Genomic DNA, 27,636 nt, shown 5'->3' with positions numbered 1-27,636 from the left:
TGTTACATAGTATATATGTTCAAAATCCTACAGGCAAATAAAGGTTGATGATAACTTGTAGTATAGCCTGTGTTTCTGAAGAAATTTAACCTTAGTGGTGTATTGTAATTTATTTTTAATTTTCAGTTTCTTAAAGTGTAATATGTATTCAGTTTTTGATGTAATCTCATATTTGTCAAGATTAATATATAAATAACTTTATTGCACCACCAAACAATAAAGGGAAAAATGTGACACGAAGTAAATCTCATTTTACTGCAGTCAAAAATTGGTTTTGTGGCTTTTTAGGGCTTCTCTCCCAGGGAAATTGACGGCATAACTGTTGTGTAATAACTGTTTTGCTGTATCTGTGTAGTGTAACTCCCTGAGGCTGGTATTGTATTCCTGAACAGGAACATCATCTTTCTAAAAGTATAATATTCTAAATAATGACTATGCTTTGTAAGTACCTAAGATAGAGGAAATGGAAGCCACCTTGCTGCTGAATGAGTAGTACATTCTCATTGAGCACAGTTTTAATAAAGTTGTATGCATCAACTTCATAGTGATTTGTTTGTCTTAATTTTACTGAATGCCTCTTTGTAGGCAGGTTGATGGAGATAGGTAACCACTGCAGCAAAGGTAGAATGAATCCCTGATGGCATGTTGTCATATATACTCTGTGTATTGCTTCATTATTATTATTTGAATCTATAAAAATATGAATGTATCTTGATCTTAATGTCTGCTAATATTTTTATATGTGAATATATGCACAGGTCTTTGTTTCTTACTAGCTGACACACAAAAAGAATGACTGAACAGAGGGTTCTTCTATGCTTGAATGAACAAGGTCATATTTTACTTTTTAGTAAGAACTTCAATCATGATATGCTTTTTAAGTGACAAAGCAAGTTGGCCTTGGGTTTGGTTTCACAGTTAAGTATCTTCTCTGTTATGATAACATGACTTTAAAGCTTGTCTGCAAGAGTAATAAAAGGAAAAAAACAAATTGGCAATAGCAGTTCCAAGTTTAGCCTCCACAGTGCCTTGGTATTGTCTCCATCCTTTAACAGGTGTATCTGCTCCCTCTTTTTGCCCCCACTGGGATATGCAAGAGGACATAACGTGCAAGCTCAGATCTCTCTTATTTTCTTGTCTGATATTTTTTAGGCTAGACTCTAGTCTTTATTGCTGTTAAGTGTCTCTTGGAAGAAGGCAATATGACTGCAGTGTCCTCTGGCTTCTTCTGAGCCAAACATTTTCCCCTGCAGCATCTTTCACCTGGGCCTGCATTTATTCAGTACCTCTTTCGGCCCTCGATGTCTCATATGCAGTCTAGAAACTTGCCTATTTCAAGAATTTCAGCTGAAGGCTTTGCAGGCAAGGGCTACTTTTTCATGCGTGAAATATTTTTGACTCACCAGGTCTGACAGTAGTGGCACTATTGTTTCTTTGTTGCAGTTGTTTCTGAATGGAGGGAGCAGGTTTTTCAGATTTGCAATGGTGAAGTAGTTCTTTATGTCTGAGCAGAGACAAGGAATAGATAATCACAATTTATCTGGCAGTGACCTACATTCAGAAGATGCTATGGATAGTGAGAAGTGCTCTATTTGAGAATAGCCCAGCAAGTTGAGGTGGGTGAAAACGTGTACCGAAATTATAGAAGATAAACAGCATGCGAAGAAAGGAATACAAGAGTACAGTGTCTTCTCAGAACAGAATTAAGAAGATGCAAAAATGAGAGAAGCCCATTCTTTGGGGACACAGGTCTTTGACAGTTTAAGTGGTCAGAACTTCTGATGTGTCATCTGCCCCTTGAGGCATCAAGACGAGGCATATCAGTTTGGACTGAAACTCCTTCTAACTCAACGATGATTGAAGCTTATACCGCCTTGTAACTCCTCAAAGTATCTTCCCTGCTCTTTTAGAGCTAGGTTTCATGAACCAGAGGTGGCATCTATATTGAGTGGCTCTTAGCATTTTTTTTTTTCTGTGAACTTGTCTGAAAAACATTACTTTTACACCATGCATGGATAAATTTTGGTTCTCAAATCCAAATACCGACTTCATTTCACTTTCAAAAATGTTGGAGTTGCCTTCATCCCAGTTCTTACGCAGTTGGCAAAACTGGCAATACAGGAACTTTGTCTATGTGAGAAACCGAGATAATCTTATTCAAGATCTCAGCTGTGTGTTTTAGCCATCAGATGATTTCAGATGGACTTTGTCCAACATTAGCGTCTGGAGCTTCCCCTGAGGTAGTCTTGCAGACTTTTTTTAATGCTTTTCAGCCCTTGTGTTTTCTAAATACACGTTCACAATCTTTGCTACTTTGCTTTCGCAATCATTGCTACTCTTTAAGAAGTAACTTTAATATATCAAACAGGTGTTATTAAATTACCACTTAAAATTACTTTAATTATATTTAATTTTTGTAAAGCTTTTTAAAATTGCAGAATAATCCTGTAGCAGAAGCTGTCTCCACAGAATGTGTGATCCTATAGTTCGTGCCCCTTTCTATAGTCTGTTAGTTTTTATCAGGTAGTAGATTGCTTGATCATAGCCATCATTAGAGTACATTCTGTGGTAAAATCAAAGCATGATTATGAAGGGGATTTAAATTTTAAAAAAGTATTTCACCTTTCTTAGTTTCAGACTTTTTACAACACTGATGAGTTATTCCTGTCTGCGTTTCCTAGTTTTATTTTTGGGATGTGTCTTGTCTAGTCTAAGCAGACAGACAACAGAGCCAGAGAGTAAAACATAAAGGCTGAACAGCAAGTGAGTTAGCAGTGCAAATGTAGCTTTCTTTTAGAGGTGTCAGCAAAGACAAAGATAAATATGGAATGGATAAATGAATAAGATGAGGGAAAGTTCAAATAATAGCATGGGATAGTGGGTGTGATTACAGATTTTTAAAAATGCTCCAAAACCTGCAAAAAAAATTCCTGTCAGTTTAACTAAACTTATGGACGGAACCACATAATAAATGTAAATATTTTCTTTGCTGTATTGCCTCAGAAAGTGTGTTCTATGTTGTTGTCTCCTTCTGAATATTTCTCTGTTGGTTTTTAGGTTTCTGTCCTCTACATTGTATGTCGGTGAGATTGCTGGAACAAAATAATGTCATCTTCAACCCATTGAAGGAAAGGGGTGAGCACCTTTCTCAAGGCCAATATTTTTATCTTCTTTAGAAAGCAGTGTACCCTGGAAACAAATACCATTATGTATTTTGATGAAAAGTTAAGCCAGTTCTAGGTGCTTTTCATGTGTCAAACAGGCTTGCTGTTTTGATTTTTGTTTCTTTTTAACTTTGTATGTGAATATAAGGGTCTATGTTATAGAGCAAGCGCCAGGACTAAAGTAGGAATGAACAACTCACCATGCTGAATCTGCCAATCGTCCATTTCTCTCTGAAGGACTTCAAAGGAACGTGTATAAGGGAAAATTAGAAGGAACAATTGCTTGTTAACAAGTCTGTTGGGTAGTTTCTTCACAACCCTAAGACAGTTAGTGGTTAGTTTATACCCTGAAGCATAACTATTTATATCTGTTGCAAACATCTGTTGTAGCTTGTATATGTTAAATATGATATTCCTGAACTCCAACAGCTTACTTGCACCTTATGTTAACGTTACTGGGTGGTCCCTTTGCTCTTAATTATGAAGGAGTAAGTAGAGCAAGTGAGGAGTGATGTATGTTACGTGATCGCTTTGTGTACATGTTTCAGCTCATCTTTAATCTCTTCTCTTAGATACTCCTTAGTTTGCACAAAGTCTCCACATTTCTAATTATGATTATTCCTCTTAATTTAGTTTCCTTTCTACTCTATGTTTTACCTTCATACTTACTTTTATTAAAGGCTTGAAGCTTTTTTCTTTGTTTTGCAGAACACAATGCTTTTATGAATTCCCTTTGGCCACAGATATCAATGGATTTTCTGTTTGCAGTTCATGCATCAGCTTCCAGTTTACCTGGCCTTAAACATTTCCTTGAGTTTTCCTCATGCTTTGTTTTCAAAATAAATAGCATGAGAGTTAATTCTGTTCTGCATGAAGCAGACTGGATGACTCTCTCAGCCTCGGGTTATTTCTTTTTTATTTGCAGCTCTGAATATAACACAAATGCACAGCTTTCCTTCTTCTGTGATTTCTTTAACAAAGAATAATTGGTGTTTTTAAAGCTAAGTTGTCCAGAAGTCATGTGTTTTTAGGCCCACTTCAGATACCTTAGGCCATATAGTATTTGGTGTAGCTGTGCTGGTTAAAGATGGTCCTGCTGTGAGTTGATAATCGCCACACATGGGCCAGAAATTACCACACTAATAGGTCAGCCAAGAGCAGGGGTTGTATGAGTGCACAGCAACGTGCTTCAGATAAAGTCAGCTGGTTTACATCATAGCCGCCTTTAACAGCGGGTTGAACAAGCCTAGCTGACTTTATGTTAAAAGGATCAGAAATCATTCACGTGTTCTGTGGGCTCAGTGGTAGAGCTGTGGAAGTAATTAGCTCTGGCAGGGTGGCAGCGATGAACATCTGGGAGCGACACCAGCTTTGTCTAGCATCATTGTTTGCAGAATGAACATCTGCTTAGGCAGTGTATCTGCTAAGTAGAACTGGATGCTGTATCCTAAATTAGGTTATAAAAGCTGAATGTGTAAATACCTTTGCATTTATTTTTCTTAAAGTTTAACATAGTTTGTCTCTTACCACTACTGGGTAATGAGAAGATGTTTCTCTATAGTGAACCAAAGTAATTCCTCAGTAATTGCCTCAATTTAAGTGTGTGATTAGCTCAATTTGTTCTTCTTGATTTGCAGTAGTTGTGTTCACTAAATCTCATCAGTTGCTATCTTGCCTAATAGCTTAATCTTCTTCTAATGTAATTATAAGTCAGAGGGGAAGCTCTTACGGGAAATAAAGGATATACCCATGTAGAATTCTTTCCAGCCATTCCCCTGGGAGGCAATAGGGCAAAAGTCCTTCTTGATGAAATAATCTATGGATCTGGCACAAAGCTGTGCACCTCTTTCTTCCTTTGTGTGGCTTGAGGGATTTTGAGATGTGGAATGTCTCTTCCTTATGGAAATCTGGAAGGAAGGGTTGGTACAGCTTGTCTGATTCTCCAGAAATTCTTGCCATGTCCTATTGTCCTCACGAGTTTATATGAGTTGTCTTTGTTACTTCCCTCTCCATGTTGTTCTCTGTGTCGCTAATGTGATGTCACATCCTTACTTAACTCTAAGACAATCTTCCTCTTCTATGACTGTTTTATGTCTTCTTATTTCCTCCTTTCTGACTAAGAACTTCATCTTTCTCCCACAGCCAAATAATTTCTTTAACAGCATTTTTTGAGGAACTTCTTCAGCTTCTAAAACAATCACTGAAGATTTACTCTGTTGCTCTGTTCAACTGTTCTGCTTTTATTTTGAGGGTAGTCTGGTCTGTGCTTTGGATATCACAGTCAAAAATTAAATGTGTGCCTTTTGAGAATGAAGAAAAGCAGAATTTTGTTTGTGTCCTTTCACTCTGTAAATACAGAAAGACACTAATGCCCTGGTTGTAAGCTACCATTTTTGAAAGAAAATAAATGTTTAAATGTAAGACAAATGCTTACAGGGCTGAGGTTTTAGAATATGTCCCATTAAAGTATTTTGAAAGATGCTGCGCTCTGCTGGTGTGGCAAATGCTGATTTAGATTTAACATTAAATGACTCATAACTATAAAAAAAATTTCAAAAGTCTGAAGTACTTCTCTCAGTGACTGCATTTATGTTGTTCCCCCTTTTTTTCTTCTTCCTTTATTTTGGTGGAGAAATTGGTAATATTTTTGTAGTTTCAAAGAAAGAGATACTGATGTTTTATAAAGACGGATAGGCAAACTGGAACGAGAAAATACTTTCATTGAAGTTATTAGAAAAACTCTAAATAAATGCAGGTTTTACTCTTTTCCTCTCTAAATCATATTCTTAAGAAAAACATACTTCAGCACAGGCATTCCCAAACGATAGCACACCTAGTATTCCACCAGCTACTGAAGATGATATGTGCATGTTGTCTACAGGTAGCAACTTGTTCAGCTCTGCAAGCACATGACCCAGTGCCACAACCAAGATTTGCTCTGTCTGCTCACATTTGTGGTTCCCAAGATGCTTTTGTGTGTGTAAAATAGCATAGACTCCCAAAGAATAACAGCGCGATTTAAGTATGAGCGAGTGAAAGTCAATAACCTTGATTGTAAAGGAAGTCATGCTTACATCATCCTGGTGAACTTCTCTGGTCTTTAAAGATGTTCTGGAAAAAAAAAAAAAAAGGATTTGCACTTTGAATAGAATTTGATGCAAAATAAAACTTGAGATTTGTCCTGAGGAGTTAGGTTTGTCTCTGTGCCTGAAACTGTTAAGTAAACAAAGAGGATCTTGCATTTTGTCCTGTGTTTCCTGAATGAAACATTTACTTGAGACTATGGTAATCTATACAAGAAAATATCCAGGAATGTAAAAATTGCTCTTCAAAATGGGTCATGCATTCTACTATTATGCAATGGTGAAGGAAAGATTTCGAAATAGTTGAAAAAATTTGTACTTATTGAACACATTACAAAGAAAAAAGGTCTTGTTTCAGATCTTAAACTGGTGAAAATTCTAATACTTGGTTCTTTGATACTGACATAAGTGGAAGAGAGCAGAAGACCTGGAATTAATACCTGGATTTAATCTTTCACAAGACATGAGCTCTGTCTTCTTTTTTTAATATGAGTATTTTTTTAAAGTAGCTAAACGTTAGGACTCCTATGTGTCAAGGAAAATTGAGTTCTGTGGTAATATGTAATGGTAATACCTTAATGCATTATGTGGTTTCAGTTGTAATGGCTGCTGACAAGAAAATGAAATGTAAATTAGTAATCTGATGGATAAACGATCTGCTGGTGGTGCTATGCTAAATATTACTGAATGTCTAACTTTAAAAAAAATGTTTAACTCATCTGAACACCAAACTCCATCTAATCCGTAGGGGGAATAACATGCATAAATTTACTTCTGTTATAAATTCTATTAAAATTAATATTTCCCAAGGTATCAAACGTCTATGAAAATGCGACTTCTGAATTCCTAGGTCACTTTTCAAACTATAATTGCATAGGCCCAGTGGTTTAAAAGTTGCTAGATACCGTTTCATTCTTTGTTGAGCCTTAAATGACTTGGATGGTAGATTCCTGATGTCAGAAGTAATTTGAGACTTCAGTTTCTAAAAGTAATTCCAGGCCCTGACTTTAGAATGTGGGATTCATACTCATAAGTAAATAGTAAGTAAATAGGGTATTCCTTAACACTTTTTACATTTGGTTCACTGGTTGTAGACTATTATTATTTCAGTTACAGTAATGCTGAATGTATTGTTAGCTTTTTCAAAACACAGGAACATCAGTCTTAGCCTGTTTCTAGACTTTTATGTATTGCATTAGAATAAGTTAGTTAAGTAGTGCAGAAATAAAAAGCTTACTTGAAGTTTGTGAACGTAAAAGAACCTCATCCTCTTCTTAAAAAATCTTACGTTAAAATATAAAATGACACAATGAAACATGTTGCATTTTCCAACCTGTGTTTTTAGTTTGTTTTAGAAATGCATGTAACTGCTGTCATTGTCAATAAACTTGCTGGTTTTTTGGGTGGAGGTTTGCATAAATCTTTATCTTTTTCCAACTTTTAGAACTAGATTCTAAGTGGTCAATTTTGTAACTGACTTTGGTTTGGTTTTGTTGTGTTTTTTTTTAAAGAATATTTGTTCATACTTATGATGGTTTGACATAATTTAACGTTTTATTGACCATGATGGCAACACAGACATTAAGTATAGACAACTATCAAGATGGACAACAGGTAGGTGTGTTTTTCTTTCTCTAGGAACTAAATACAATTAGCTAGAGAAAAAAGGTAGTGACTTTTTCTTTAAAGCCTGCTTTGGAATTGTTTAAATATCTGTTCATGTTTGTAAAACAAGATCTTTAAAGTGATAAACTGCTATTCTTAAATACTTGAATACTTATTAAAGGCTTAGTTAATATTTGCGTGACTTTACTTAACTTCTGGAAGAATGCTTAGATAAGGGGTTTTCTTCTGAATCTTCTCTAGATGATCTGTTGTCTGTAACGTTCCTGTTCTTAGGGAAGTAAGATGGGCATCTGTGATATTCTGTGTATATGGTACTTCAGTGTTCTTACGTGTCTGCAGATAGATGACATTTATGCAGTCATAGACTTGTTGGCCTTGAACAAGCGAAGGATAAATTTAGGTATCTAGAATTACTACTACTTTGACTACATTTAAGTTGATGCAATTATGCTGCAGGCTGCAAACTGTTAAAATACTTGAATTAATTTTAATGAACTTATTGATTAGAATTGCTAATTAGAAAGCTGGTCGGTGGGCTACCAGTTTCTTATTTCTGTTAACGAGCAGCTAGAATAATGAAACATACTCAGATATGTCTGGTCATGAAGTTTCATTTTTGTACAACAGGCTGTATATTTCAACAATTTGAATTGCTAAATTATAATACTGTTAAATGGAGACAAATCATGCAAGTGGCCTGTACTTTGAAGACCTATTTTTACATTACTATGTGTCAGCCCTAAGCAGTAAATACAAGTACTTCTGTCAGCAGATGGCAACAGTGGTGAACAGTCAGAAGAAAAACAGGAACTTTCCCATCTCTTATAAAAAGATGTTTATCTGACTGCAGTCTGGATTATTGATTTTTGTTGTTTGATTGTTTTATTGCAACTCTAATTTCTCTCTCTCCCGTCGCCTACCTTATGTCTTTCACCTTATTCCCCCAGCAAACACATACCATCCTGTGACATGTCAGTGAAAGTAATACATCTTTTTGTAAAGAATGGATTGGGAGAGAGCATTTTCTTTCTATTTGTTTTGTATTTTAAGCTCTTGGTGACCAAGATACACAGGTAATTTGGGTGCCTGCTGCTTTTGTAGTTTGGAAATGGCCCATAGGAAATAGCTTGCAGTTTTAAGTGAGCTATTTCCTCCTCCTAGTGTGAGCACGCCCTAACTGAACATGCTCTCTCCCTTCAGACTTTGCAGATGTATGAGTCATCTCCTTTTATTTTGCTCCTCCTTCTTGTCATTAGCCAAGAAATGAGTCCATTAATTGCATCTTTTTTTGCAAGCATTCTGGCTTAAAAATTATCTATGCTTGCTGAAGAAGCAAGGCAAGCTGCTCTGTTGGGTAGGATATGCTGGCATTTTCTCAGTTTCTGATTTTGCTAGGGGGTGGCTTGTCCCCAACAGGTAATAGGAGCACAAACCTTTTGGTTCTCCCAGACTTCTTGTTGGGAATAGTATAAATTTCTTTTGCTTACGTTGTGTTGAAATAGATTAAATTCTGTCAGAGTCAGGTTCTCTAGTAGTTTCTGGACGTCAGCTCACCTCTCGGGAGAGTTCCTGTGAGTGATCTGATATGTACATCTCATGGGAAAAGAGAGCTGAGGATTGCATTCTGTACACTTCCGTTCTGCAGGTGTCAATTTTGGCTGCCTGGTGCTATCTAGAACAGTGACGGTCTGCTACTCAAGATAAAACCATTTAAAGTAGAAAAAAAGATTGCAGTGCAGTGATTTCTTGTCTCTGTACAGATTTTCCCAGTGCTCAAAGGGGAGAAAACCAAGGACTTTGGGTTGGGAGGTGGAAACCATGACTTTCAGAGGTCAGGTTCCTCTAAGACATTTTAGTCTGAAAGATGTTTAGCTGGAGGTGATGGGAAAACTGCTCTTTCAACACTTAACAAAGCACTCAAAGGCATTACCAGCCACCTAGTGCAATTTAGGTGCTCAGTAGAAGCTGTGCTCTATGTTGTTTTTCCAGTGGTGGCAGATTGTGTCACTGTGTGTTAAATGGATTTGTAGAAGCAGTTACTACTCTTCTCTCCAGTAGCTTCATATTCCTAAAATAATTTGTTATTACAATATGTGAATTTGAGTGGTAATGGGCAGGGGAGGTTATACTCCTGATTATTCAAAGATTAGGATGACGTAGAATATATCAGTTCTTTGTAAGAAAATGTGTGGTTTAATGGACAAAAAAACTTCAGGATCTCTTTTCTTCAGTATCTTGATATAATGTACAGTAAGAAATAAGAAAGAAAACTTAAGAGTAGAAACTTTCCTTTTGGAAACTTTTACGGTTAGACTAGAAAGGACCTTTCCAACCTAGGCAATTCTGTGATTTTTGTTTTCATCCTGAAGGCTTTTTATGTAGACATCCCCATAATTATTTTTTTTTTCAGCAAAAACATTCCAATTTTTTGCTAGTCTATTCCAAAAATAGCCGCTTCAGAAACAAAATGCTTTAACAATTTACTAATATCTGTCATTCCCATTTTAAAGCCGAGTGCTGAAACTTGAAGTGACCTTTACACTACCCATCAAAAAGTGTCAAGGATTAAAAGAGGGGTTTTGTTACTGCTGTGGCTTTTTGTGTAACTGCCAAGTCATACCAACCTTCTGGCAATTTAGTAGCCTTGTGCATTGCTATTTCCTTAGAAAACAGTACACTTATTTTACGTCAAGCGTACAGATTTACTTATAACTTACTCTTTTTCTACAGATGCAAGTAGTAACAGAGTTAAAAACTGAACAAGATCCCAACTGCTCTGAAACTGATGCTGAAGGGGTGAGTCCTGCCCCTGTAGAATCTCAAACTCCAATGGATGCAGACAAGCAGGCCATTTACAGGTAGTAATGGGCTCGTGTTCTGTCTTTTCAAGGGTAAAGAATAGATGATTTTTTTTTTAATTAATAATAAGTAGCTTAAAATCAGATGATCTCTTGGCTAACTGTCTCAGTAGTTTGCAGGAAAAGAGTGAGATCAAATTAGCTTCACTGTCAGTTGTCAGCCAAGAAAAAAACTTCCCTTTATTACGGGATTCTTCAATTTCAGCATAGTTTTAAAGGATATTCTAAAGGTGTCTGCCTTTAAAGCGCAAGTGACATTTAGTAAGCTACTCAGACTGTTGAACTATGGTCGCTGTTTGTTAAACTGTAGTTTTTATCTTTAGTGTAAGGTTATATTTTTTTTTTGGTAATTAAGTCAATCTTTATTCCCTTTTCTTTAGGGATAACAATCTGTTGCCCAGTAATTAGCTCAAATGGTATTAAATGTTGATGTATAGACACACTAATTTGAGATTTTTCCAGTGTTAAGTGCTGTGCTAAGCAGTATGGTCAGTTTTGATGAGGTTAAGTGTTCTTTCACTTTAAGTGCTTTACAAAGACAGAATTATTACCAGTTTGCAGGTAAAAAAAACAAAACAAAAAAAAAACCTGAAGCAGAAAGATGTATCCACTCATTTACAGGCTTGTGCTAACAAAATCGTCTTCTGCTCTGAGCATGATTTCACAGGAGGCCTCTGAGTACAGTGTGGATCCTATTCTCGGTTCTGTAAAGTTATTCAGGATGTATAAATAAGGCCCACGTTGAAGAAGAAATTAATTTTGTCAGACTTTAAATCTGCATTCATCCTATTTATAAATCCTAATCCTCATTTCTAATGCACTGTATTAATGTATCTCTTGACACTCAATTACAGTGAATAAAATAGTATGTCATAGCTTTTTAGCTTGTGATTGTTCTCTTTATTTAAATATATACGTATTCTACTGCTTTACTTGCCTCTAGGGTGTGTGGTTAATCAAAATGAAAAAAACACAAAACTTCCATTGTTTTTTGCTATATCCAGTGGTGTTATATGCAGTCTCTTCCAAGACTTGTCTTTGTTTCTTACATGAGTGACTGTTACCTTACGTGAGTTAGATGTCTTACTTTTCACTGGTGTGCATTTAAGTGAAAATACTTATTCATGTATTTTAACTTTTATTCTAGGCACCCACTATTTCCCTTGTTAGCACTATTATTTGAAAAATGTGAACAATCTACACAGGGCTCAGAAGGCACAACTTCTGCTAGTTTTGATGTAGATATTGAAAATTTTGTAAGGAAGCAGGAGAAAGAAGGAAAACCCTTTTTCTGTGAAGATCCAGAAACTGATAATTTGGTAAGTATAAGCTGTTTCTTTTATTTCTGAAACAATCATCACATTTGCCTCTTCGTAATTTCTGATCTCAAGTGGTGCTTATAGTTTCTCTTCACATTTTTCTTCCTACAAGAGATTCTTATTTATGTTAATGCTGAAAAACTTTTTTTTTTTTAAATTTCTTCTGACCCCTTCTTACCATCTTGTCTGTAAACCTACATTGGCCCTTCACAGTTATTTCCCATTCTAAACCAACTGAGTTCAGTGTATTGGAGATGAACAGAAACATATGCTTGCCATAGACAGGTTGACTCTGCAAATCAATTTTTGGAGTGTCAAAACATATATTATCAAAAACAGGTAATCAATTTAAGTTTTTTCCAAGTTTTTTTTAATCAAGGTTCATCTAGTTAATGTTGGAGAAAAGCTGTTGTAAGATGAGCTTAGAAACTCTCTAACGTAGACAGATTTTTTTTCTTGCATGTCGTTATCTCCTTTAGGCTTTCTGAAAGTCCTTACTGTGATGAAGCTGTGATTTCCCCAGTCCCTTAGTCTCCCTTTTGAATCATATCTCTGGAGAACACCTCTGTGGGCATGCTAGTTTCTAAACTGTCCATCTGTGTTCATCTCTTTAGAGTCATGTTGCAACTAGATTTTATGATATTCAAGACTGTTAGAATTATAGGAGTCAAGTGTTTCATTTTTGAAAACCTGTTCCTCTAAGGTGACTCTGTAATAAAACAAGTCTTCATCCTTGAGGCGACCTCATAGGAGAAAAGGCTACCTAAAATATTGACGTTCTCAAACAAAACCAAATTGATGGGAGGTTGTAAACAACAGAAACAGTAATATTTTAAAATTGATATCTAGGAAGATTTATGTGGGCAAATAATATCCTGTGTCAGAGGCTAAGGTAAGGTACCTGGAGAAAACTCTTAAATAAAATGAAGACGTAAAGAAGAAATAAATGTGAGATACTGTTTAGAATTGGCAAGAGTGTTACAGTGAACAGCATGTTATGAGGGGCACATATTGTCACAAAAAAGGGGTCAATTTTGGCTGCTTTTGCAAGCAACCTAAATAGACATTTTGCATAACTTCATTTCTTTACAAGCACTTTATGACCCATATTTAGTGTACTTAAGTTCTGGGAAGATAGTATTTAAATAGTGTCATGGAAAATAAAGCTAGAAGAGTCTCTATGTATAATAAGACCAGTGTGAGAGTAAAGAAGGCAGAAGACTGTATGTTCTAGAGTGAGGCAAGATTTTACAGCTCTAGGTAGAGAGACATAAAAAGCTACCTTCTTGGCTACTTGTTCTATCTTTTTAACTGTAGGTTACAGTGTCTAGGATTGAAGTATCTTAATACATTGCGTCAATGATCTTAGTCTATGTAAATGTAAAGTCACCTTAGATTAAATCTTCTTCAAGGATGCATCAAGTTCACTTTGCGCTAATCCACCTGCAAGAGTGCTTTCTCTTACAGCTTTGGCTGAGGAGCTGATTGTCTTACAGCAGCTTTTATTTTCTGTTTGGAAACATTTTGAGACTCAAATAAGGTTTTTGTGTTAGAAGGGGACCAAAAACAATGCCCTTCAGAATGATGGGAAGGCAGCTAAAGGAGGACACGTAATATGATACATACTGATACTCTCAGTATTAGTGTAAAGATACTCGGTTTATAAATGAAGAATTGAAGAACAGGCATTGGCCACTTTGACCACAGTTACAACTAGAACAGAACTGAACCCCCAAAATCTCAGTTTAATATCTTTATCATTAGATCTTTGTGGGCAAATTTTGATGCAGCTCACCTGAGAAATACTTATTTGTACAGACAGTGATTTAGTTTTCTAAGTAGAAAGAAGCATTGACATACCTACTAAACAGTTCCATGAATAAACCCTGTAGTAGAATGACTGTTGCCGCTGTAGGAATTAAAAATACGAAAGAAGAAAAATAAAGGCAAGGGGAAATAAACAATAATTCTCTTCTTTAGTTACTGCCCTAGTATGAGCAGCAGTGGTGTGGGGTGCTTTGCTTTTTAATTTTTTTTTATTTGAAATATGAGTGGTGTAATATTACACTTATGAAATACTTGTAGCACAATATAATGATTGTCTGACGTTTGTAAGCAGAAATAAGTACTTCAGAATGGTTATAATGTCATGATCTGTCTATGAAGAGTATGGCTGTTCCATTGAGGTGCAGAAATGCTTGGAGATTGAAGGCCACTGGTACCATCATTTTAGAACTTTCTTGAACAGGAAAGCACTCAGGCAAATTTAGGGGGGAAAAAAAATGTATTATTGAGGGAGAAGGAGCTAAGTACTTTAAAGAGCTGTTAGTTTCTGAGGAAGACTAAATCCAGGCTAAAAACTGCAGTTTATCACATGTGCTAATTTGCACATGTACAAAATCTTATGTGACCTGTGGCTGTTAAAGAATTAACTGCACACAGAATTCCCCAAATAACATACCAGTTTCAGGATCCTGTGGTTTGACCCAGGTATCTAGAAAGTTGACTACCAGGAATGCTTATAATTTTGGAATTACTTCTTTATCTCTTTCACTCTGTAATACGTTTGGGGTTTTGTTACTGCTATCAGTGACATCTCTGGAGTGCTTCTTGCATATCAGCTGTGAATTTGAAGACACGAATAAAATTTTCCATGGTTCTTTCTTCAAAGACTTTTTTTGAATATGCTTGCCTCCAATACTTTACTCAAAAATAAGAGATAGTTCTGTTCTGCATGAAGCGGGTCTGCTGACCTGCTAAACCTGAGGTTATTTTCTTCATTTGTAACTCTCCGAATTCAGCATAAATACACTGTTTTCCCTTATTTCTCTAATCCCAGTTTCTTTTCAGAAGCACATCTGAAATCTCACAGTTGGAATGTAGTAGTTCTGGCTCAGTGGATGAGGAAGGAGCAATGGATGTGTTTTATCTTGACTTTAGTAAGGCTTTTGATGTTGTCTCTTATAATGTTCTCATAGACAAACTGATAAAATAAGGATTAGATAAATGAGCAGTGAGATGGACTGAAAACTGGGTGAACTGCTGGGCTCAAAGGATTGCAGTCAGCAGTATGAAGTCCAGTTGAAGGCTGGTCATTAGCATTGTACTCCAGGGATTGATACTGGAACCAATACTGTTTAACATCTTCATTAATGACCTTGGTGATGTGACAGAGTGTACCCTTGGCAAATTTGCAGCTGTTGCAAAACTGGGAGGAGTGGCTGATGACCAGATGGCTATACCACCATTCATGGGTACTTTGTCACTTTTGGAGAAGTAGGCAAACAGGAATCTTGTGGAGTTCAACAAAGGGAAATGCCAAGTCCTGTACCTGGGGAGGAATAACCAGTACACTCCAGGGACCAACCAACGGGAAAGCAGCTTTGTGGAAAAAGACCTGGCAGTCCTGATGGACACCAAGCCAAATATGAGACAGCAGTGCATCCTTGTGGCAAAGAAATCCAACATACTTGGGCTGCGTTACGAAGATCATTGTCAGCAGGTCAAGGGACATGGTCCTTTTCCTCTACTTGGCACTGGTGAGATGCATCTGGAGTGCTGGGTACAGTTCTGGGTTCCCCACTACTAGGCATAGATGTACTGGATTGAGTCCAGCAAAGGACCAAAAAGATGATTAGGGGACTAGTGCATCTCTCATATGAAGAGAGGCTCAGTGAGCTGGGACTCTTTAGTCCACAGCGGTAGAGGTTTGGGGTGATATTATCGATGTATCTAAATACCTAATAGGGGAATAAAGAAGACAGACTCTCTGACTCTTCTCAGTGGTGCCCAGTGAAAGGGCAAGAGGAAATAGACACAAATTGAAAAACAGGAAGTTCCATTAAAACATAAGAAAAAACATTTTTACTGTAAGGATGATTGAATACTGGAGCAGGTTGCCCAGAGAGCTTATGTTGTCCCCATCCTTGCAGACAGTCAAAACCCAACTGGACGTGGCCCTGAGCAACTTACCCTAGCTGACCTTGCTTTGAGCAGGTGCGTTGGATTAAACAATCTCCAGGTCCCTTCCAACCTCAACTACTCTGTGGTTTCTGTAAGCCTTCAAAATAGGTTTCCCAAAGATCCTGCATGCTTTGGCCTGCTTCACGTGCTTTTGGCTGTACACAAACATTCTCTCAGATCTAGCTGACTTTGGTTGTAGATGGGTCTGCTGTATTCCAATGGTCCTTCATGCTAATTGACCTGTTTGTGATTTTAGTGGTGGCAAAGTCTCTTGGTTAATGTGGTACTCACCTTTGTTGATGGGCTGCACAAATCTAGCTGATTTTACTTGAGATGGATGAGGAAGTATTTGTTTGTCTTGTATTCTGTGGCTGCTGAGGTCAGTACTATCTTAAACTGGAACCACATTGCAAAATCCAAAATCCTTGGCATTGAATTCCTGTTCTGTAGTTATATTGTTAGCTATGACTTTCCATTACTAGGTACCAAATGAAATCTGAGTGCGACTTGTCCTCTGCCTGTCCTGAAGGCTGGGCGCTCTGAACAGCTGACATTCTGACAGGCTATTAATTTTGTAAGGGGCAATGAGCAGAAGAGTTTCTGTCAAGTTGTGAAATAGCTATTATGGTTTTCAGTCTCTTCTTTAGCTTGAAATATTGGTGCTTGCAGAGAGAAGGCTGAAGCTGGGCAGTTTTCTCTGCCTTGTGTCACATAAATACATACATTTTTATATAGCTTAAAAATCTCTTTAGTAGAGAGGGCTTCTAATATTGTGCACCTTTGTTGCGTATTGTGTTCTTGCTGCCTTCCTTTTTAACTCCAGTGTTAAATCAGCCATTCACTCAAAAGGAGAAGCTAGTGAAGACTACTAATTAGAACGAGCCAGAAGGGTGGAGGTAGGCCAGACAACTACTTGCCTTCCACCTGTGCTCTTCTCTGACCCCAGCAGAGTCAAACAAATAAGGTGAAAATGCTTGCACAGTAGCAATCACTCAGCTTGGAGCTAGAGCTAAACTGAGATGAATTGAATGTTGTAATACTATAAAGAGTAGAATTCAAGTCCTGTCTGAAAAGAGTCACAGACCTGTTTACAGTAAGGAAATTGGCACGAACTCAGCTGTTTCAGTTTTTTTCCTTTTACTACTTTTGGAAGTGGCATGAAGAACTCCACTACACTTCAGTTTTTGTGATGAAGCTTAAACTAATGGCACCAAAACAGCAGAATATCATTTCAGGGTCCATACTGCCTATAGGCTAATTGCCTAGATAACAGAAGTTGTGATGGGTCACAGATACTGATTGCCAGAATTGTAAGAGGCCCTACAATGTTTCACGTTAAGCACTCACTTGAAATGCCTTGAATATTCCAAAGGAAAAGTTTGGGTTTCATCCAGAGGACCACAGAATGTTGATCTGGATGGCACAGGCATTAGGTCAGTTTGACCTGAAAGGAAGTTCATTAAGATCACTAAGGTTGTTCTAACTTGAGTAACTCTTAGTAAGCTACAACCTAGACTACCTTGTTATTTTGGTATTATGGTTCCCATTCTCAATTAATTGATCTTTTCCTGCATTAGTAGTATAAAGGATTTCAGCACTGGGAAGTACAGGTAGCGTCCACCTGAAACTTAACGTTAAGGATATCCATATATTGCTAAGCCTGGCCTGTAAACCAAGTTTCGATCCTTTTTTTATTGTCTAGATAGAGGGATTTGTTTCCTTTTTGTTAACCACTCCAACAGTGTCAGTTGGTGACTTTGAAGCATCATGGCAAAGGGTTATGGTCAACACAGAAATGGTGTTACTAGGCCTTCTGCAGTGTCTTTCGCAAGTCTGACTTTGTCAGACACATTGTCAGAACAGCGTGTTTGCAGTGAAATGGATGAGAACACTTCTGTAAACACTGATGGCTTCTGGATTGGGTCAGAACTTTGCTATTAGGCTTCAGCATGTTTAAACAAGCGAGAATTTCTCAGAAGAGATTGTAAGAATTTCTAAAGAGATGGAAAAAAATGGCACTTTTTTGTGGAAGGTTTTTTTTCCTTAAAAGAATGTTTAAGGTACTCTGTGAAATGACTTGGATTCAGCATATTTTTAGTTTGATTTATTGCCGTGTTCCTGATCTCTTCTATATGTGCATTCATGTAATAAGAGTCAGCAATGGTTCGCGTTCAAAACCTGCAGCGCTAAAAAACTCACAAAATTGTGTTATGGCTTCCCTGAAGTGGGAAGTTTCAGGTGTTGTCTCTTCCTTTGCCTGAGAGGTGTATAAGATGCCTCTTTTCCTTCCAAGGAAGAGCGTATCACAGGAAAATGCAAAGTTAATTCTGTTGAAAGATCTGTTGAAAGAAAAATGAGAAGTTTCAGTGCTAGCTCCTGGGCAGATTTCATCAGCTTGCTCTGAGATATAAGAAGTTTTGACATTCTAGGTATGTCTTTACTTTTTTACTTTTTTAATCATCTTCCAGTCAGAAGAGGTGGCTGGTTTTGGACTGAAATTCTCCCAAGAGTTCCAGTCCATCCCTAATAAATAAACAAAGAAAGTTGTTTTTCCGTGATAGTTACCTGTTTGCTCTTGAAGAACTGTTGGCTGCAAACAGAACTTTGAAACTTTTCCCTTCCAACTTCACTGACTCTGACCAAGCAGGTTAGACTCTTCAGGAAGGTAAAAGAGAGGTACAAGTTTATGATTTTTTGCAGTAAATATTTAGCTCTTCTATGCATGGCACAGCGTATTATTTGAGCCAGAATTATCCTCTATCTTGGAATAAGACATTTCAAGGTTTCTTCTACAGGTTTCTTTCTGGTTTTCAACAGTTTTGTTCTCTTTTCTGTTTCTTGGTTGCTTATGGTGTCTGTGTCTCCATTGATCTTCCCTGAACTTGGTGTAAGTGCTGATTAGCTGCAAGAAGTGCTGCAGACCTCCCCTTTTCAAATCCTAGTCCCTGTGGGAAAGAAGTGGAAGCTGAAGGCTGTGCTCATGTTTACTTACTAGACTGGAAGTGTACTTTCTTTCACAGAGCTTTATCTACCTTCATATCTTTTTGGATTGCTGCTTTGCATTCACCATACTCCCTATATCAAGCATCAGTACCAGAAAAGATGTGTTTGCTGTTAAGAACCAGATCTTGGTGGTCTGTGTTGCTAGCCAAAAGTTCCCAAGTGCACATGCTGCTTTCTGGAAGCCTGCTCAGCTGTATCCCCATAACATGGAGTGTCATCTGTTGGAGCTTGTTACCCATTGCCCCTTACCTTTTGACATCTCTATATCATTTTCACAGATAAAACAGATCTTGGAATGAACCAGCTTCTCTTTGTTCTGCACTAGTATCCTTTTGTGTTTAGGACTTACGTGACAGGTTCCTCCATGTCTAAGAAGTTGTTCAGCACAAGTGTTTGCAGATAACTTTTAGAGTTTTCACAGATTACATTATGTTTTAAGACATTCAGTAATTAACATTTCTTTGTTCCTTACTATTAACCCAGCCACTGCAGAGACATCATGTTACCTCAGGATGGTTCCTGGCTCTTGTATAGCTTCTGTTTGGTGTAAACTCTTGCCATATATGGGTGGCTTTTTTAATTTCCCCACATTCATGGACCCATAGGATAATACAGGTTGGATTACAAGCTTGAGAGGTCTGTAGTCCAACCTCCTGTACAAAGTAGGGTCAGCTGTGAAGTCAGAGCAGGTTACTTAAGGCTTTATCAAGTCTAGAAACAATACAAAACAAGGGGTGTTAAATATACTCTCACTTTTGTGTTTGAACAGGACACTGCCTTTTTTGAAGACCCCTGAGTTTTTTGTTTTGTTTGGGGTAAGGATCTTTGGTTCAGTACCCTCTTCTCAAAGACTATCCTATTGAATTTTTAGTTGTGTCAGGAAACAATGTAGTGTAGGTGAAGCCAGCTGATGGCAATTGAATAGTCTTGACTGAACAAGCGGTGCTTTTGCATTTCTGAAAAGTTTTCTTGCTATTGTAATGTGCAGAACTGCCTCAAAAACCTCCAGTAGTACCTTTTGTAGCTATGTCTTGTAGCTAGGGACTCAAAATAGGGGAAACAAAAACAAAATACCCCCTCTCCCAGAGTTTCTGTTCTTCCCCTGAAGACCTAAATCGCCCCAGAAGGATTTGCTCAGGAGGGTAGGTGAGCTGTGGATGTACGTACTTTAATTGGCTCTTTGCAAATGAGAGGTCATTTGAGTGAGAAGATCACTTGTCAGTACATGGAGATTCTTTCATTTATGTTGTCCACATACGTATTTGCTTTATGCTCATGTGATGTGCCCTGAAATCCATTAAAAAGTGTTGAGTATATGTTTCAGATAAACAAAGGTGAGCTGGGCATTATGACTAAGGTAGTGCATAGTATGTTCTATGCCCTTTGCAGCATGTGCTTGGTGCACTGAAAAGACAGGACGCAGGCACAATCTAAAGCATTTTTAGGGCTAAAGATGTCTTCAAATTTAATGTATGATGTATTTACATGTGAATATGCTCTGGATACCAGTTTTAGCAGGAACTGAAAGTTTTTTCAATAATCTTTCTTTCTTTGCTTAATAGTTTACCATTGTCTTTATTTACAGCAGTTTCAGCAATACACGTATGTCTCATAGTTACTTCTGTCTTTGTGCGTTTCTCTGAAATGATGCTCCAGGTTTATTTCTACAGTAAAAAGGCTGAATCAATTGGGTTATAAAAATTCATTGTTCTGTGGCATACTCTACTCAGTAGTACTAAATAACAAAAACATGGTTGTTGTAGATTTTAAGGTGTGCCTTTTACGAACAAAGGAGTGAAATATTACTACTTCTTGGATCTGTCTGGAAACATTTCTCTATATTGCCTTTGTTCAACATGGGTGACTTTATCAGGAGTTCTTTGTTTATTTTTTTATTTTTAGTTTCAAGGAAAAAGTGAACTTCTGTCAACAAATTTAAGTTTGGTCAACCCATGCTGCAAAAGAGCAGGAGCCATATGGCCACAATTAGTGTAGTTGTAAATGAGTAAATAAGTCCTGGTGACAGGCATGGCATATTTACAAAGTTTTGTTTGCCTTCCTAACCACAGTAGCTCAGCTTCCTGTACGAGCAGTGTGTCTGTGTGTGGCTGTGCAGAAACCTGGATAGTGTTACTAGTTCTTGGTTTATGGTTAATTTCGACTCTAATTCAATTTTTACTTCAAGTATCAACCATCTATTTGAAACTGAATCTGAGCTGAAGAAAGGACTTTTATTTTTCCTCCAAACAAATGCTGATTAAATAAATAATATAAATATGGGCAATGGTGTAAGGAAAAAAAAAAGAAAACAAACCACTCCTGACTGAGCAAAACTAATCACTAAAACGGTCAAATATTGCGTGCTCTAAGGCATATTTTTGTTGCATCGTTTTATCTGATTGGTTAGGGCATACACTAATATATGTGCTCTGTGTTGGTCTGCCACACGTAAATAATTTTATAATTTAAGCTTTTTTGTCTCTGAAACTCTTTGGCTATTACAGAACAATTGTTAATAATTCTGAAAGAAGCAGAGTATCTTTAAACATAGATGACCTTTGTTTTGTATATAACCTATGCAAATTAAAATAGATTTTAACTTGATTGTGTTTAAAAGTACTTAAACACAGTTTAAATGTACTTAAACGGTTTAAACAGCAACCACTGCTGAGGGCTGTTTTAAAAGATTGCTGTTCTATATACCTCAGCGCTGGGCCACTTACTCTTTCAAAGGCTTTTGGTGTCATAGGTCATAAGAGTTGCCAGATTTTAATTTGGATCAACTGTCTCAAGTCTGCAGCTCTTATTTTTCTGCAGCTGTGCTTTTAAAGATAAATATTTGGGTTTTATTCTTTTTAGCCCTGAGAATGGATAAGATTTCCTTTTTTTGTTGTCACTTCGTTCTGTTTTTTTTCTCTTGTTTATTTAAATATACAGTCGTCTACACTGGGTGAGTGTCATACAGCTGGCATACCTTCTACTGAAAAAACAGGGAAAAGATCTGTCACAATGAAAGCTAAAGCTGTCATGGTGGAGAGGAGAGTACACACAGAAGTTTGCCTGTCTTGATCTCCTTCAGGTGCTTTGAACAAAGGCAACTTCATCTCCCAGTTGGCTTCTTTAGTTAGAAGTGATAAGTGGATTACTTAGTAAGCTATCATTTCTAGTCATTGGATTCAGCACTCTGGCCAAGTACATGACCCTTCATATAGGACAATTTTTTCCAAATAATGCTGAAATCAAGCTCTGCACTATGTTTCAAAATTACGGTCTATTCAGTTTCATAAAACTGAAGGATGTTTTGCTTCGAGATCTAGCATAGCAAGTAAGTGTTGGGGATGGCACGCTATATAAAAAATCAAGTAAGTAATTACTATGCCAGTGTGTTATGTACATACTTGAGTGTCCTGGATTTCCCACTGCATCATGAAAATTTAGACCATCTGGATTTGGTTTTAGCTTTTGATCTTCTGCCCGTGACCCTTACAATCACCTAAGCTACTTCATTGCTGTATGTAATACCATTAGCTATCCAAGCTTATGAGTCTTTTTCTCATGGTAAGCACGATAGGTATTCTCACATCACATACATTATCTCCTCCACGTCAATTTTTGTTTAAACATGGATTTGTTATTGGGTTTAGTGCTTTGTATTTTATGGTTTATATTTCAGAAACACTCTCCTCACCTGGAAGTTCTTACAAGATTTTACCCCAGAGTTTTTAATCTTTGACATACACTTGCAGAGGAACTTCAAAGTTCTAGGACTGAAAAACTGTTCGATTACTTTAAGCTTTGTTCAACAATATGACAAACTTTGGGACCTTTTTATTCTAATTCTATAGAAAAATAAAAGCTATTGTATTTTTGTTATAGGCGAGATGGCAAGCCATTTCCTGTACCTTTCACCCTCCCTAGCAATCTGTGACAAACTTATGCTAAGTCACAGAAGGATCTTCTCAGTGTATCTCAAATACATCTGTATGCTTTTGGTTTCCTTGGGTCAGCGTGCAATGTGGAACTGAACCTGGTATTTCTGATATGTAGCTCAAATTGACTGTTGCTTACTAAGCCTGTTCCAACCACACCATCCAAATAATACCTGTGGGTGGGATTACTTTCACTTTCAGTCTTGTGTGTTGTATGACCCAGGGATGTATGATGGGGATAGAGATCACAGGGACATGCAGGCTCATGCCGTGCTCCATGTACACCTTAACTACGCTCTGTCTTCCTAACATGTCACATGTGACAGAGACAAAGATTATATTGTTGTTGTGTAGTTTACTCAGGCAGTGGAAGGGTACAGGTTTTGTATGTAAACATGTGCCTTTCACGTTTCAGGAGCATAATGGTCAGAGCTAGAGGACTCAAGTCAGCGCTTAGCAATTAGTAACTCTGCTTTAATTGGATGGGTTTTGTTACTGGAAAGTAGTCTGTGCTTAAATCTCAGATTAAATATTTTTTTAAATTAGCAGTTACTTTGTTTCTGATTTTTTTTTTTCCCAATTCTCTCCCTAGATGGTAAAAGCAATCCAAGTTCTACGTATCCATTTGCTTGAGCTAGAAAAGGTTAATGAACTCTGCAAGGATTTCTGTAGTCGTTATATTGCCTGCCTGAAGACAAAAATGAACAGTGAAACTCTATTAAGTGGAGAGCCTGGAAGTCCATATTCACCTGTGCAATCTCAGGTATGTTTAAAATACAGCTAAGTGTATTTTTGCTTAGATTTCCATAGGAAGTTATAATTACACTTCTGTTACTATTAGTTTGCAAACAGTGTTTCTGCACATTCTTTGACTTTCTCAAAATTGGTTATTAAGAGTAGAAAGAGATGTATTTTTTTTGTGCACATCTGTGTGCCACTGCCTGATGGACAAATTTGTTGAGATGAGCCAGAACATAGAGTCACTTTTCTTGTCTGTCTTCCTTTTATGATTTTCCTTCAGTTCAGCAAATGGAGATCCTCGGAATCGCCTGGATTTGCTATTTTGTTGGAAGGAGGCTAGGAAACAGAATAAACAAAGGAGAGAAAAAAAATTCCTTGTTAAGAAGGTCTCCTTAGTCTACTCTGCTTCATTAGAATATTGAGACGTCTGATGCTTTTTATATACAATCAGTATTCTGGAACAAATAGACAATGTCTGATGGATTATAGTTGCAATATTTGGGATGTATATCACTGCATGTCCCCTAGGGTGACTATGTAGTTATGAACAGTGCCTGTTCCTATACAAGCGAACCTCAGTTTATATATTGTTGACATTACCTAAATGCAATAACCAATTGCATTTTTCGTAGTAAATCAACAACAGTTAATTAACAACGGTATGTTATGGTTGATGCCTCTGCTCTTAGATGCTGGAGAGTGAGCCCTGCCATCCAAGTACCTGCTAGATATCTAGCCTTAGGGGATGCCCTTCTCTGATTTACTAATGTGTTTGATGCTACATATTCTGAAAAACCTCGATGACTTTTAAACTTTGCTGTCTGGACTCGGTTTTGGTGTCTGGAAGTGTGGAAAGGAGAGTCTAAATTCAGACAAAAACAACTTCTAAAAGGTGTTTTTTATAAGTCTGTTTATAGCTTTCTGTAAAGACAGGATGGACTGAATTTTGCATTTGGTAACAATAGAGATTATTCATGCATTTTAAGGAATGTGTAAGAGTGTGCGTGGTCAGGGTTGAGTAAGAGCTATCCTGAGCAGAAAAAAACATATTGAGCATCTTGAATACTTAACGCATTATTTTGAAATTGAAGGAATTGAGGTAATAACTACAATTCTAAAGCTTTGATGCTTGTAATAAGAGCATTAAGGGTCCATTTCATCTGTCCTTTTTCCCCTGTGCCTTTGGAAACTGTTTCTCTTAGTATTTATGTACTTAGAATAATTTCTCCTAAAATTTCTCAAGATAGTTTTATGTCTTTTCTAACAGTTGCTCTCATGAGGATTTTCAAAGGTAATAGTTGGTGATAATGAGAAAGTTAATGTAGGTAATGATGAACCTCTAATGAAATCTCGTTCTCTTTGAAGTTAATCCTATGATTAAACTCCAAATGTATTTTTAGAGCCAAAATTACACAAGCATGCAAAAAACCAAAAAACATCAACAAAAAAACTTTATAAAAATGCAAGCAACTAATTGTTTTATTTTTCTAGCAAATTCCAAGTGCCATTGCAGGCACACTCAGTCCCCAAGGGATTATGGTGCCAGCATCAGCATTGCAGCAGGGAAATGTAACTATGGCAACAGTAGCAGGTATGACACAGTAAAGAAAATCTGGCACCTTGCACTTCATTCTAGTTTCTTTCATAGTTGTTACAAAAAATGCACAAATACTTTTAAAAATGTGTTTTAACTCTAATACCTGAAAAGTTGTTATCATACAGTTGAGTGCCTTACTGGTTTCTGAATGTTCATTTAATTTATATATGTACCAAGTATGCATCTGTGAGTGGAGGTTACGTATATATAATATTAAAAGATCTTTCTGTGCAACTCTGCTTTGTTAAAAGACATTTCAGAGACTGGGGTGTTTTACACTTTTTTTTTTTCCCCTTCAAAAAATAACTCTGACAAAAACATGCATTACTTAAAATATTGCACTTGTTATCTGTCTCATGCTCTATGGAGTTTGGAACCACACCTACAAGTCTGTGAAATCCTTGATGTCCAAGTTGTTCTACTATTGTATGGAGATGAAAATGGAACTGAAATGTTTTACCTTGCTTCTAAGCAAGGTTTTAAAACAAACAGGAAAAATGCCTTGACTCAAATGCAACAAAGCAGTGCAGTCTGCCTCTACAGCATATACTTGCAGAGAGGTTATCCTGAGACACGGTATGTGCTTTGTGGCTTTGGTGCCCAGGACCCCCTATGCATTCACCAAGATTCTGTCACCTTAGTTCACCAGAACATCGAGGTGTCACCCAGCTGACTGCCCTAACTAGTTGACACATACGGGTGTGGTTTTGGTGTTGTGACTGTTGTTGGCTGGAGAGTTAGCTCAGTTAAAACAAAACAATGAACTATTTTATGGCCTGATAGTCATGGCAGTTTCCTTTGAAAATAGATTTAGAATGCCTAAAATACAAGGAATCACAATCAAATTTTCTATAGATTTTTGTGGATGGAAAAAATTTTAGTGTAGCAAAGAGCACATCTCACATGCTTACTAGAAAAAAATAGTTGGTATATTATCAAAACCGTTGTGTTGTCTGCAGTGCTGATGTGTTTGTGTGTATGAGAATACTATTTGAAGGGCTTTTACTTACCTATGATCTTTGTTGCTGTTCTGTTTTAAGGGGGCACAGTGTATCAACCAGTCACTGTGGTCACTCCACAAGGTCAAGTGGTGACACAAGCACTGTCACCTGGGACTATTCGGATCCAGAACTCTCAGGTTTGTTTCATGGGCTTCACAGAATAGTATTCTGAGTTCAGATAAATCTCACTCATTTTAAGAATTTTGGTTTAAATTTTACATGCTGTCACAATGAGCTCTGTGTACACACACACATAGTAACAAATGTAAAATTAGTGCAAGCACTCTTATAGGAGTTACAAGTTGTATAACATGGCATAAGGTCCCAGACAGATCTCCCTTGCCTCAGCAGGTCATCATAGTTCCTACCTGTTAAATATCTTTTTTTTAGTGATGGCAGAAAAGTATAGGTACATGGACTTAAAAAAACCAACCAACCAACCAAACAAAAAAAACCCCACCACCCCTACTCCAACCAACAAACCAAAAAACCCCCACGAAACCAAAGCCCCCTCTGAATTAAATAGACGCTTTTTCAATGCTTAGAACTTTTCTAATTGTTGAACTAGGTTTATGGCTGAATAGATTTACTATATTGCATTATGGTGCCACACTGGTATTGTCAGAAATTTGACGACTTATGATGATGGCAACCACTAGTGCTGTGAAACTATATGTATTTCAGAATTTTTATTTATTGAGAAGCATTTTGCCATAAAACCTTCAAAATACTCACTTGAGACTATGGGAGATGCTCACATTGGGGTTATATCATTATATAACCTCAATTATATCATACCCTAAAATATAAGAGCAGGCACTCTTTTTTTGGGAGGTTCTTAAGAGTCGGATCTGGAGAGCTCAAAGAAACAACTAAGAAAAAGGAAACATGAAACCTAGACTATCTTCAGTTATGGAAAACTTTGCTAGCTTTCCTTTGAAGCAGGAAGTGGTAAATCAAATCTTACAGGAATACGGAGTCAATTAGAAATGTGAATGAGGAGCTACCATTTCCACAGCATAAAATCTGTTGGTAGTCACTGACTCACTCACTGTCTTTTCTTCTTCCGACCTTCCAACCAAAAAAGTATGCTTAGAGTATTCTTACCTTCTTTTTATTGGTAGTAGCATGTATATATTTGCCCATATTCTTCCCTAGAATGCATGCAGTTCTGTCCTCAGATACTTTCTGAAAGAAATGTGTAAATTACTCTCCTAGACTGAAATGTTTTTGAAGAAAAATGCTTTTTTATACCTCTGATGAAAAAAATTAAAAAAAAAAAAAAAAAAAAAGGGACTTGATCTTCTATATATATATCTGTGGCTACTCTTGATGTTAGAAATCTCCAAACC

General features: G+C 37.0%; 1 protein-coding gene across 7 annotated transcripts in view; it reads left to right on the top strand.

Moving 5' to 3' along the window:
- PKNOX1 (PBX/knotted 1 homeobox 1) overlaps positions 1–27,636 on the top strand; it is a 46,651-nt gene that overhangs the window by 8,384 nt on the left and 10,631 nt on the right. For 2 of the 7 annotated variants that reach the window (XM_054188484.1, XM_054188501.1), the window contains exons 2-8: positions 3,058–3,135; positions 7,759–7,861; positions 10,604–10,731; positions 11,879–12,050; positions 23,538–23,708; positions 25,178–25,277; positions 26,324–26,421. In XM_054188484.1, coding sequence (XP_054044459.1) covers positions 7,811–7,861; positions 10,604–10,731; positions 11,879–12,050; positions 23,538–23,708; positions 25,178–25,277; positions 26,324–26,421 — 720 coding nt within the window. In that variant the 5' untranslated portion in view covers positions 3,058–3,135; positions 7,759–7,810. Of the gene's footprint in view, positions 1–1,547; positions 2,241–3,057; positions 3,136–7,758; positions 7,862–10,603; positions 10,732–11,878; positions 12,051–22,074; positions 22,096–23,537; positions 23,709–25,177; positions 25,278–26,323; positions 26,422–27,636 lie in introns of those variants that run through there. The other 5 variants (XM_054188493.1, XM_054188510.1, XM_054188520.1 and 2 more) reach the window with 5 other exon arrangements.

The sequence above is a fragment of the Rissa tridactyla genome, chromosome 1, assembly GCF_028500815.1.
Source record: "Rissa tridactyla isolate bRisTri1 chromosome 1, bRisTri1.patW.cur.20221130, whole genome shotgun sequence".
Lineage (NCBI taxonomy): Eukaryota > Metazoa > Chordata > Aves > Charadriiformes > Laridae > Rissa > Rissa tridactyla.
The sequence above is the reverse complement of the archived record's forward strand: the minus strand, read 5'-3'. Positions and strand labels throughout refer to the sequence as shown.